The sequence below is a fragment of the Poromitra crassiceps genome (assembly GCF_964638095.1).
Source record: "Poromitra crassiceps genome assembly, chromosome: 4".
Lineage (NCBI taxonomy): Eukaryota > Metazoa > Chordata > Actinopteri > Beryciformes > Melamphaidae > Poromitra > Poromitra crassiceps.
The window spans coordinates 2,514,070-2,527,364 of NC_139626.1; the positions used below are offsets into that span (position 1 = coordinate 2,514,070).

The 13,295-nt window shown below is 45.5% G+C and overlaps 1 protein-coding gene across 1 annotated transcript in view; it reads right to left on the reverse strand.

Annotated features, from left to right (window-relative positions):
* nrap (nebulin-related anchoring protein) overlaps positions 1 to 13,295 on the reverse strand; it is a gene marked incomplete at both ends in the record, with an annotated part of 51,456 nt that overhangs the window by 19,562 nt on the left and 18,599 nt on the right. The window contains 8 exons of the mRNA XM_083635063.1: positions 1,294 to 1,398; positions 6,298 to 6,451; positions 6,704 to 6,861; positions 7,533 to 7,640; positions 11,173 to 11,277; positions 11,370 to 11,468; positions 11,692 to 11,796; positions 13,007 to 13,204. Of these exons, the coding sequence (XP_083491189.1) occupies positions 1,294 to 1,398; positions 6,298 to 6,451; positions 6,704 to 6,861; positions 7,533 to 7,640; positions 11,173 to 11,277; positions 11,370 to 11,468; positions 11,692 to 11,796; positions 13,007 to 13,204 (1,032 nt within the window). The remainder of the gene's footprint in view (positions 1 to 1,293; positions 1,399 to 6,297; positions 6,452 to 6,703; positions 6,862 to 7,532; positions 7,641 to 11,172; positions 11,278 to 11,369; positions 11,469 to 11,691; positions 11,797 to 13,006; positions 13,205 to 13,295) is intronic.

Below are 13,295 nucleotides of genomic sequence, written 5' to 3' on the forward strand. Positions count from 1 at the left end.
TTAGATATATAGATAGATGGATAGATAGATGGACGGATAGATGGATGGATAGATGGATGGATTAGATAGATAGATGGACGGATAGATAGATGGACGGATAGATGGATGGATAGATAGATAGATAGATAGATAGATAGATAGATAGATAGATAGATAGATAGATGGATAGATGGATAGATAGATAGATAGATAGATAGATGGATAGATAGATAGATAGATGGATAGATGGATAGATAGATAGATAGATAGATAGATAGATAGATAGATAGATGGATAGATGGATAGATAGATAGATAGATAGATAGATAGATAGATAGATAGATAGATAGATAGATAGATGGATGGATGCATATCCTGCTGAATAGTTGACTGAATTGTTGTCCTGGGGTAAGTCTGCTTAGGGTGGATGGGAGGAGTTGTCCTGGGGTAAGTCTGCTCAGGGTGGATGGGAGGAGTTGTCCTGGGGTAAGTCTGCTCAGGGTGGATGGGAGGAACTGGAGGCCGTGTTCTATTTCAGGAGTGTGTGTTTGTCATGTCGTGGTCTAATATTGGTAACCCTGACATGACTACTTACTGGAATGACACTTGGAATAAATGGCTGCTTATGAAGAGGTTATGAATAGAGAGTCTGCTGCTGCCCGTCAGCACAGTTTAGGATTGCTGTACATTACTGGATGTGTCATGAATACTGTTTAAAACCCTTTACATGAACCAAAAATGTCCACAAGCAGTGATGCAGTGTAAAACCTCTAAAGAAAAAAATATGAATTAGCTATTGGCCAGCCCATACAAACTTATACAAAATCACCTAACTACCACACAAACTTTAAAGCAGTTCTATGTGAGGTTTTGTGCTACTGAACACACACACACAAACACAGGTTACATCATATGAGAAAATGCCATTGGAAATAAAGCAGGAAGAGGTTTTGGTTACTATGATGAGTCTGGTTCCTACGGTATTAGTCTCTTGTTACTGTATAGCTCGTTTCTAACCTACTTCTTTAAATACATTCTGACCTAAGCTGTAAACCCAGATATGTGTCGGCACGTTACACATCATGGCTATCACTATGTATACACTATGTGTGTAATGTATATATATATATATATGGTATATATATATATATATATATATATAGGTTTTTTGTCTGATTTTGTGCATTAAATATGCATCTTAACAGGAGTCTGCACCCAGATTCAAACGTTTTAAGCTTTTAGTTTCCTTTCCTAAATATGCGACACAAAACAGTAGCTGATGTTAGCGTTGTGGGCGACCGTGTCAGAGGTTACCTCGCTGACCAGCTCTCCGGCCTTCTTCGCCTGCTTGACATCCAGAGATGCTGAGGCCTCCCAGCCCACGCCCTTCATCCAGTTCAGATCTGACCTGTACTGTTTCTAAAGACACACACACACACACACACACACACACACACACACACACACACACACACACACACACACACACACACACACACACACACACACACATTTCAGAGAACATCTTTAAAGTACATTCACTCAATCAGCTGAAAGGGCAAATCTCACTGCATACTAGTCCATCTTTTAAAATGATACTCGTCCAGGTAAAGGCTCTTCTGAATAAAACAGTTGGGTGTGACTGGGTTAATTTGACCCATGCTTACAGAATAAACCCGTTTGTGACTGGGTTAATTTGACCCATGCTTACAGTATAAAACCGTTTGTGACTGGGTTAATTTGACCCATGCTTACAGAATAAACCCGTTTGTGACTGGGTTAATTTGACCCATGCTTACAGAATAAACCCGTTTGTGACTGGGTTAATTTGACCCATGCTTACAGTATAAAACCGTTTGTGACTGGGTTAATTTGACCCATGCTTACAGAATAAACCCGTTTGTGACTGGGTTAATTTGACCCATGCTTACAGTATAAAACCGTTTGTGACTGGGTTAATTTGACCCATGCTTACAGTATAAAACCGTTTGTGACTGGGTTAATTTGACCCATGCTTACAGTATAAAACCGTTTGTGACTGGGTTAATTTGACCCATGCTTACAGTATAAACCCGTTTGTGACTGGGTTAATTTGACCCATGCTTACAGTATAAAACCGTTTGTGACTGGGTTAATTTGACCCATGCTTACAGTATAAAACCGTTTGTGACTGGGTTAATTTGACCCATGCTTACAGAACAAAACCGTTTGTGACTGGGTTAATTTGACCCATGCTTACAGAACAAAACCGTTTGTGACTGGGTTAATTTGACCCATGCTTACAGTATAAAACCGTTTGTGACTGGGTTAATTTGACCCATGCTTACAGAATAAACCCGTTTGTGACTGGGTTAATTTGACCCATGCTTACAGTATAAAACCGTTTGTGACTGGGTTAATTTGACCCATGCTTACAGAATAAACCCGTTTGTGACTGGGTTAATTTGACCCATGCTTACAGTATAAACCCGTTTGTGACTGGGTTAATTTGACCCATGCTTACAGAACAAAACCGTTTGTGACTGGGTTAATTTGACCCATGCTTACAGTATAAAACCGTTTGTGACTGGGTTAATTTGACCCATGCTTACAGTATAAAACCGTTTGTGACTGGGTTAATTTGACCCATGCTTACAGTATAAAACCGTTTGTGACTGGGTTAATTTGACCCATGCTTACAGAACAAAACCGTTTGTGACTGGGTTAATTTGACCCATGCTTACAGAACAAAACCGTTTGTGACTGGGTTAATTTGACCCATGCTTACAGTATAAAACCGTTTGTGACTGGGTTAATTTGACCCATGCTTACAGAATAAACCTGTTTGTGACTGGGTTAATTTGACCCATGCTTACAGAATAAACCCGTTTGTGACTGGGTTAATTTGACCCATGCTTACAGAATAAACCTGTTTGTGACTGGGTTAATTTGACCCATGCTTACAGTATAAACCCGTTTGTGACTGGGTTAATTTGACCCATGCTTACAGTATAAACCCGTTTGTGACTGGGTTAATTTGACCCATGCTTACAGTATAAACCCGTTTGTGACTGGGTTAATTTGACCCATGCTTACAGAATAAAACCGTTTGTGACTGGGTTAATTTGACCCATGCTTACAGTATAAACCCGTTTGTGACTGGGTTAATTTGACCCATGCTTACAGTATAAACCCGTTTGTGACTGGGTTAATTTGACCCATGCTTACAGAATAAACCCGTTTGTGACTGGGTTAATTTGACCCATGCTTACAGAATAAACCCGTTTGTGACTGGGTTAATTTGACCCATGCTTACAGAATAAACCCGTTTGTGACTGGGTTAATTTGACCCATGCTTACAGTATAAAACCGTTTGTGACTGGGTTAATTTGACCCATGCTTACAGTATAAAACCGTTTGTGACTGGGTTAATTTGACCCATGCTTACAGTATAAAACCGTTTGTGACTGGGTTAATTTGACCCATGCTTACAGAATAAACCCGTTTGTGACTGGGTTAATTTGACCCATGCTTACAGAATAAACCCGTTTGTGACTGGGTTAATTTGACCCATGCTTACAGAATAAACCCGTTTGTGACTGGGTTAATTTGACCCATGCTTACAGTATAAAACCGTTTGTGACTGGGTTAATTTGACCCATGCTTACAGTATAAAACCGTTTGTGACTGGGTTAATTTGACCCATGCTTACAGTATAAAACCGTTTGTGACTGGGTTAATTTGACCCATGCTTACAGTATAAACCCGTTTGTGACTGGGTTAATTTGACCCATGCTTACAGTATAAAACCGTTTGTGACTGGGTTAATTTGACCCATGCTTACAGTATAAAACCGTTTGTGACTGGGTTAATTTGACCCATGCTTACAGAACAAAACCGTTTGTGACTGGGTTAATTTGACCCATGCTTACAGAACAAAACCGTTTGTGACTGGGTTAATTTGACCCATGCTTACAGTATAAAACCGTTTGTGACTGGGTTAATTTGACCCATGCTTACAGAATAAACCCGTTTGTGACTGGGTTAATTTGACCCATGCTTACAGAATAAACCTGTTTGTGACTGGGTTAATTTGACCCATGCTTACAGTATAAACCCGTTTGTGACTGGGTTAATTTGACCCATGCTTACAGTATAAACCCGTTTGTGACTGGGTTAATTTGACCCATGCTTACAGTATAAACCCGTTTGTGACTGGGTTAATTTGACCCATGCTTACAGAATAAAACCGTTTGTGACTGGGTTAATTTGACCCATGCTTACAGTATAAACCCGTTTGTGACTGGGTTAATTTGACCCATGCTTACAGTATAAACCCGTTTGTGACTGGGTTAATTTGACCCATGCTTACAGAATAAAACCGTTTGTGACTGGGTTAATTTGACCCATGCTTACAGTATAAACCCGTTTGTGACTGGGTTAATTTGACCCATGCTTACAGTATAAACCCGTTTGTGACTGGGTTAATTTGACCCATGCTTACAGTATAAACCCGTTTGTGACTGGGTTAATTTGACCCATGCTTACAGAACAAAACCGTTTGTGACTGGGTTAATTTGACCCATGCTTACAGAATAAACCCGTTTGTGACTGGGTTAATTTGACCCATGCTTACAGTATAAAACCGTTTGTGACTGGGTTAATTTGACCCATGCTTACAGAACAAAACCGTTTGTGACTGGGTTAATTTGACCCATGCTTACAGAACAAAACCGTTTGTGACTGGGTTAATTTGACCCATGCTTACAGTATAAAACCGTTTGTGACTGGGTTAATTTGACCCATGCTTACAGAATAAACCCGTTTGTGACTGGGTTAATTTGACCCATGCTTACAGAATAAACCTGTTTGTGACTGGGTTAATTTGACCCATGCTTACAGTATAAACCCGTTTGTGACTGGGTTAATTTGACCCATGCTTACAGTATAAACCCGTTTGTGACTGGGTTAATTTGACCCATGCTTACAGTATAAACCCGTTTGTGACTGGGTTAATTTGACCCATGCTTACAGAATAAAACCGTTTGTGACTGGGTTAATTTGACCCATGCTTACAGAACAAAACCGTTTGTGACTGGGTTAATTTGACCCATGCTTACAGAATAAACCTGTTTGTGACTGGGTTAATTTGACCCATGCTTACAGAATAAACCCGTTTGTGACTGGGTTAATTTGACCCATGCTTACAGTATAAAACCGTTTGTGACTGGGTTAATTTGACCCATGCTTACAGAACAAAACCGTTTGTGACTGGGTTAATTTGACCCATGCTTACAGAATAAACCCGTTTGTGACTGGGTTAATTTGACCCATGCTTACAGTATAAACCCGTTTGTGACTGGGTTAATTTGACCCATGCTTACAGTATAAACCCGTTTGTGACTGGGTTAATTTGACCCATGCTTACAGTATAAACCCGTTTGTGACTGGGTTAATTTGACCCATGCTTACAGAATAAAACCGTTTGTGACTGGGTTAATTTGACCCATGCTTACAGAACAAAACCGTTTGTGACTGGGTTAATTTGACCCATGCTTACAGAATAAACCTGTTTGTGACTGGGTTAATTTGACCCATGCTTACAGAATAAACCCGTTTGTGACTGGGTTAATTTGACCCATGCTTACAGTATAAAACCGTTTGTGACTGGGTTAATTTGACCCATGCTTACAGAACAAAACCGTTTGTGACTGGGTTAATTTGACCCATGCTTACAGTATAAAACCGTTTGTGACTGGGTTAATTTGACCCATGCTTACAGTATAAAACCGTTTGTGACTGGGTTAATTTGACCCATGCTTACAGTATAAAACCGTTTGTGACTGGGTTAATTTGACCCATGCTTACAGAATAAACCCGTTTGTGACTGGGTTAATTTGACCCATGCTTACAGAATAAAACCGTTTGTGACTGGGTTAATTTGACCCATGCTTACAGTATAAAACCGTTTGTGACTGGGTTAATTTGACCCATGCTTACAGTATAAAACCGTTTGTGACTGGGTTAATTTGACCCATGCTTACAGTATAAAACCGTTTGTGACTGGGTTAATTTGACCCATGCTTACAGAATAAACCTGTTTGTGACTGGGTTAATTTGACCCATGCTTACAGAATAAACCCGTTTGTGACTGGGTTAATTTGACCCATGCTTACAGTATAAAACCGTTTGTGACTGGGTTAATTTGACCCATGCTTACAGAACAAAACCGTTTGTGACTGGGTTAATTTGACCCATGCTTACAGTATAAAACCGTTTGTGACTGGGTTAATTTGACCCATGCTTACAGGGAAATGCGATTCGCCCAGTGACACTTACATCGCTCTGAAGTCCGTAGGCCTTCTTGGCCCAGGCGACATTCATGTCGGTTGGCAGCGTTGTGTAGTCATGGAGGAAAGTCCTGTAGTTGGTCTCGGTTGCCAGATCCTGGGCCTTCTTGGCGTGGCTGATGTTCAGCATATCCAAAGAAACACTGGAGACGAGAATCATTTCAGTTTCGTCAAACGACTAAGGAGCAGTTCTCTGCATGAGGCTGAAGTGATTCTCCCATTGTAAAAGACTGATGCATTTGAACTTGCATTGCACTTGATCAGGGTGAGAACCTGTGTGCGCTCCCTCGCCTCTACAAATGGCTGTTGTATCTACCAGTCACACTGTCTTGGTATCCTTTTCGAAATGAGACATGCTTCAGACCAAAAAGGCCCATCAAGGCGAAGGGCCTCACCTGTAGTTGGCCTTGGTGTCTTCATAGTTCTTCTTGTAGTGGCGGTCACTCTGCAGTCTGGTGGCCAGAGCAGAGTGGGCCATCTGAGAGTCACCAGTGACTGACTTAATACCAATCACTTTGCCCTTATCCTTCTCATACTGCTGCTTGTATTTGACCTGGAAGAGGGACATGAAGACAGGAGTGCTCTTACCAGGAAGGGATACGCCGACAAACTCTAACCTCAAGTCTACTGCACTTTGCATTTGCGTGAATTTACCACTTTTCATAGACACAACGTTTTCTTCAGTAAATTAAGTAAGCTATTTACTTTACTGAAACACTGTGCAGTAGAATCTCCCTAAAATGCACATTTTCAAGTTAAAGTGTGAAATATTGCCGTTGCCAAGAAACTCATTCTGCAGGAATGGAAGTCCCCCTCTCCACCCTCTTTTCAGCTGTGGTTGGCGGACATAGGTTAGGTCTCCCATACACCCCCTGGTGTGTGATCTCATGCACACTCACATCATAACATCTACAAGCACTTTCCATCATGTTGTAATATTGGAGTGTGTGTGTGTGTGTGTGTGTGTGTGTGTGTGTGTGTGTGTGTGTGTGTGTGTGTGTGTGTGTGTGGGTGTGTGTGTGTGTTTTTCTTTTCTTGTGTCTGAGTTTGTTATTTTGTGTGTGTTGGTTATTAAAAAAAGGGGGAGATTGTACATTCTAAGCTATTATTGTTTTATTCAAAAATATGATTGTCTGATTACGTATCAATGTAGCCTGTACTCTACTTTGTAATAAAAAGACTTATTAAAAAAGAAAGATGCAGACAGTAGTTAGAGTAACTCACATCGCTGGCCAGGTCTCTCTTGGCTTTGGCGGTGAGTATGGAAAGAGAGTCCATATTTAGGTGTAAGCCCTTCTCCTTCTGCTCCTCCCACCTGCTCTTGTACACTTTCTACAAAAGAGAACATCACACAGAAAGCTTACGAGACTCTGACATGCCTCCTCTGATGCATGTGCAGTAGCCAGCTGCTTCATTTCACCTGACAGCGAGGGGTTTCATCGGCAGGCAGGGCTGTAGCCAGGGATTTTGGGCCCCATGAAAGGATATCACATCGGGCTCATGGATGCCGGCGTCCGAAGGGCGGCGGCGGAAAATTTTGGCCATTTGAAGCCCCATTTAGAGGAATATCTCATTTTAAATCAGAGAGTTCCCCAAACTTTTGAGTAGCCAGTCAGATTGAAAAAGTAGCCGGATCATGTTCGCGGCGTTTGTTCCAGTGGTCCTTTTCCCAATTAATAAACAAACCTCAGATATGTATCGATGAGTGTGACAATCTCCCTGCAGGGCTTGACATTTGCTTTTTTGGCCACCTGCCAATATGGCTGCTAGAAGTTACCAGCCAATTAGAATTTCCACTAGCCAAAATGTTTTTCTTGAAATAAACCAGAATATGAGTGGGTTAATTTAAGCATAAGTATCAGTAAGTGGCCCGGGATTCTCAAAGCCTGTGTTGAGGGTCACACAAGAACAAAAATGCACTCTTGAAGCTAAATAAATCCAAAACCAACAAGTTAATTATTTACATTTTTTACTTCAATGTAGAACAGTCATTTCCTACACATGAGATTACTTTTAGCCTTTTAGTCATAAAGATTATTGAAAGATATTCCATATTCCAGACTGAAATGTTATAACAGTAGTAGAGTATTGGCCAGAATGACATGAACATTTGGACACTTATTCAGCGGGTATCTTGCATGTTGCGTTCATGTGCACTGTCAGTCAAGGGCCCTTGGAATCATCCACACTTTCCCCCGCCTGGCTACGGCCCTGCCAGCAGGACGTGTAGTGCGTGGGAGCTGGGAGGATCAGTTCCCTACCCCGCTGAACAGGCGCCCCCGACCCACCAGAGGAGGCGTTAGTGCAGCGACCAGGACACGTACCCTGTTCCCTACCCCGCTGAACAGGCGCCCCCGACCCACCAGAGGAGGCGTTAGTGCAGCGACCAGGACACGTACCCTGGTGCGGCTTCCTGCCCACAGACACGGCCAACTGTGTTTGTAGGAAGGCCCGACCAAGCCGGAGGAAACACGGGGCTCGAGCCTGCAACGCTGATGTTGGTGACGAGGGAAACACGGGGCTCGAGCCTGCAACCCTGGTGTTGGTGACGAGGGAAACACGGGGCTCGAGCCTGCAACCCTGGTGTTGGTGACGAGGGAAACACGGGGCTCGAACCTGCAACACTCGTGTTGGTGACGAGGGAAACACGGGGCTCGAGCCTGCAACCCTGATGTTGGTGACGAGGGAAACACGGGGCTCGAGCCTGCAACCCTGGTGTTGGTGACGAGGGAAACACGGGGCTCGAACCTGCAACACTCGTGTTGGTGACGAGGGAAACACGGGGCTCGAGCCTGCAACCCTGGTGTTGGTGACGAGGGAAACACGGGGCTCGAGCCTGCAACGCTGGTGTTGGTGACGAGGGAAACACGGGGCTCGAACCTGCAACACTCGTGTTGGTGACGAGGGAAACACGGGGCTCGAGCCTGCAACGCTGGTGTTGGTGACGAGGGAAACACGGGGCTCGAGCCTGCAACCCTGATGTTGGTGACGAGGGAAACACGGGGCTCGAGCCTGCAACCCTGGTGTTGGTGACGAGGGAAACACGGGGCTCGAGCCTGCAACCCTGGTGTTGGTGACGAGGGAAACACGAGGCTCGAGCCTGCAACCCTGGTGTTGGTGACGAGGGAAACACGGGGCTCGAGCCTGCAACCCTGGTGTTGGTGACGAGGGAAACACGGGGCTCGAGCCTGCAACCCTGGTGTTGGTGACGAGGGAAACACGGGGCTCGAGCCTGCAACCCTGGTGTTGGTGACGAGGGAAACACGGGGCTCGAGCCTGTAACCCTGGTGTTGGTGACGAGGGAAACACGGGGCTCGAGCCTGCAACCCTGGTGTTGGTGACGAGGGAAACACGGGGCTCGAGCCTGCAACCCTGATGTTGGTGACGAGGGAAACACGGGGCTCGAGCCTGCAACCCTGGTGTTGGTGACGAGGGAAACACGGGGCTCGAGCCTGCAACCCTGGTGTTGGTGACGAGGGAAACACGGGGCTCGAGCCTGCAACGCTGGTGTTGGTGACGAGGGAAACACGGGGCTCGAGCCTGCAACCCTGGTGTTGGTGACGAGGGAAACACGGGGCTCGAGCCTGCAATGCTGGTGTTGGTGACAAGGGAAACACGGGGCTCGAGCCTGCAACCCTGGTGTTGGTGACGAGGGAAACACGGGGCTCGAGCCTGCAACCCTGGTGTTGGTGACGAGGGAAACACGGGGCTCGAGCCTGCAATGCTGGTGTTGGTGACGAGGGAAACACGGGGCTCGAGCCTGCAACCCTGGTGTTGGTGACGAGGGAAACACGGGGCTCGAGCCTGCAACGCTGGTGTTGGTGACGAGGGAAACACGGGGCTCGAGCCTGCAACCCTGGTGTTGGTGACGAGGGAAACACGGGGCTCGAGCCTGCAATGCTGGTGTTGGTGACGAGGGAAACACGGGGCTCGAGCCTGCAACCCTGGTGTTGGTGACGAGGGAAACACGGGGCTCGAGCCTGCAATGCTGGTGTTGGTGACGAGGGAAACACGGGGCTCGAGCCTGCAACCCTGGTGTTGGTGACGAGGGAAACACGGGGCTCGAGCCTGCAACCCTGGTGTTGGTGACGAGGGAAACACGGGGCTCGAGCCTGCAATGCTGGTGTTGGTGACGAGGGAAACACGGGGCTCGAGCCTGCAACCCTGGTGTTGGTGACGAGGGAAACACGGGGCTCGAGCCTGCAACCCTGGTGTTGGTGACGAGGGAAACACGGGGCTCGAGCCTGCAATGCTGGTGTTGGTGACGAGGGAAACACGGGGCTCGAGCCTGCAACCCTGGTGTTGGTGACGAGGGAAACACGGGGCTCGAGCCTGCAACGCTGGTGTTGGTGACGAGGGAAACACGGGGCTCGAGCCTGCAACCCTGGTGTTGGTGACGAGGGAAACACGGGGCTCGAGCCTGCAACCCTGATGTTGGTGACGAGGGAAACACGGGGCTCGAGCCTGCAACCCTGGTGTTGGTGACGAGGGAATAGACGGCTAACACCACCCAGGTGCCCCCAAACCAATTCAATTGATCTTTCTGACAAAAGCAGTGCTGATTTTGAACCAGTAGTCAGGTCTCACTGACAGAACTTGACTACTGTATGAGATGATTTAGTGGACAAAATGGCACTAGGAATACATCTGACATCACTTAGCACACGTTTATTTCTTTAGGTTGTAGGGTTGGAATTTACTTCAATTGACCGAGCAAATACCAGAAGCCAGATATAAGAAGATCACAACTGTTGCTTCTGTGATGCCCGGTGGTTCAGTGGAATATGGTACATGCCACGTTATCATGCTGTGATATTTGAAGGAAAAAGACCTTTAAAACAAGCAACTTTTCTGCGTCTCTTACCCCACTAAGAAGGTCTGCATTAGCCTTGGCCTGTCTGAAGAGAGGCTCGTCTTTGGTCATGGTGTACTGGTGCATGGTTTGCTCTGTGTCCGCCTTGTACGCCAACTGAAAAGCAGTTAGACACCTGGCATGAGAGGTGGCAGTCAAACCAAATGGAAGTGGCTCCAGTGGTTCCAGGCTAAGAGGAGAGGCCTTACGTTGCTCTGCAGCTCCTGGCTTTTCTTGGCGTGTTTGGTGGAGAGGTCGTCTGCCACCTGGGTGAACTTGATGCCGTCCACCTTCTGACGGTACTTGGTCTGTGAGACAAAAGCATTTCCAGTGAGTACATAAGCACATTGATGTCAGCTTCCAATATAGAAACACGCACGCACGCACGCACGCACGCACGCACGCACGCACGCACGCACACACACACACACACACACACACACACACACACACACACACACACACACACACACACACACACACACACACACACACACACACACACACACACACACACACACGTCTACTGACATCACTAAGTAGATCTCCAGCTTTCTTGGCCTGCGTTATGTTCAGACATCCATCAGCCTCCCAGCCCACTCCCTTCATCCAGTTCAGGTCCGAACGGTACTGGTTCTGAAGGAGAGCGGACAGTGTCAGAAAAAAAAAAAAAAAAAAAAAAATCTTTCTTTCTTTCAAGTTTCTTTCTTTACAAATACTCTGTAGAGACTATCCAAATAAAGTGTTACCAATAAGGGTAATTTATCAGTTGAATTTGACAGACTGATAGGCGTTTTCCCCAACAGCCATTTTGTGTCTAAAAGGCAGGGTAAACACAGGTGCAACCAAACCATTAATTAGGGCCCCAGCACTGGAACACCCAAATGGATTGGAAGTTTGAAAGCCTCATTAATGTTTTGGTTGCACCTGTGTTTACCCTGCCTTTTAGACACAAGACCCTTTTAACAGCAACCATTTTGAGGTGTAAGTAAAGTAGTAAAAAAAGTAAATCAGGTGTAACCAATAACATTAATGATGGTTCCATTCCATTTAGGTGTTCCAGTGCCATTTATGTTATTAAACACTTCCCCTCGGCAAGAGACTGAGGTCTGTCAAGACCACAACTTCCCTCCACAAGAGCAGCTTCTTCCCAACCGCCATCGGCCTCACCAACAAGGCCCGAACACCGCTCAGACTGTAACTCAGATTTAATTTAATGCCTATTTAACTCAGACTGTAAATCCATGTAAATTAAATGTAACACTCCTCCACTCGTGTTGTATATATATTGGTTTGCACTTGCGACGTTGTGATTGTCTTTAGTTATTTTTCCTACTTCTTTATCTCTGGATATTAACATGACCGCTACGCTGCATACTGACACTAAGACAAATTCCTCATTATGTAATCTATCTTGCATATTGTGGCAATAAAAGTGATTATGATTCTGATTGGTTACACCTGCTTTACTTCCTGCTTTACCAGCTCAAAACTGTTGCTGTGAAAAGGGCGTATTCCCATCGCGGCTCTGATTCAATGTGTGGCTGGGCTGTCTCCTTCTCCAGACTGACATAACAAAGCAGCTACTGCTGATCCACTACTGTGGCTAGAGAAAAATGAAGCTGTCAAAGGGTTTAGTTTTGAGGACAAATCTGCTCAAAGTGGAGCTGTCAAGACTTGAAGCATAATAACATTTGTGTTTATCATACAGCTTTAGCGATATTAAACTCTCCTTTTTCTCCCTACTTCCCAAAAATCAAAATTTTGCACGAGGTTTTCAGCTTTCGCATAACATGCAATCGCCACTGAAAGAGTTCATGTCCATCCCTTCCTCCCATGGCCTCACCTCACTCTGCAGGGCATAGGCCTTTTTGGCCTGCTGGACCTTGATGTCGTCAGGCATGACCGTGTAGTCGTGGAGCTTCTTGCGGTAGTCCAGGTCGCTGGCCAGGGCCTGGGCCTTCTTGGCATGGCTCAGGTTGAGCATGTCCTGGTCCAGGCTGTAGTGGGCCTGGCTCTCCTTGGAGCCCTTCTTGTACTCGATCTGAAGTGGTGAGGATTACACTTTGGTCACTGGAGTTCGGGGTCAAATGTGTGAGCTCAGTTGTGCATGCTCAAGTGCATATCGTATCAAA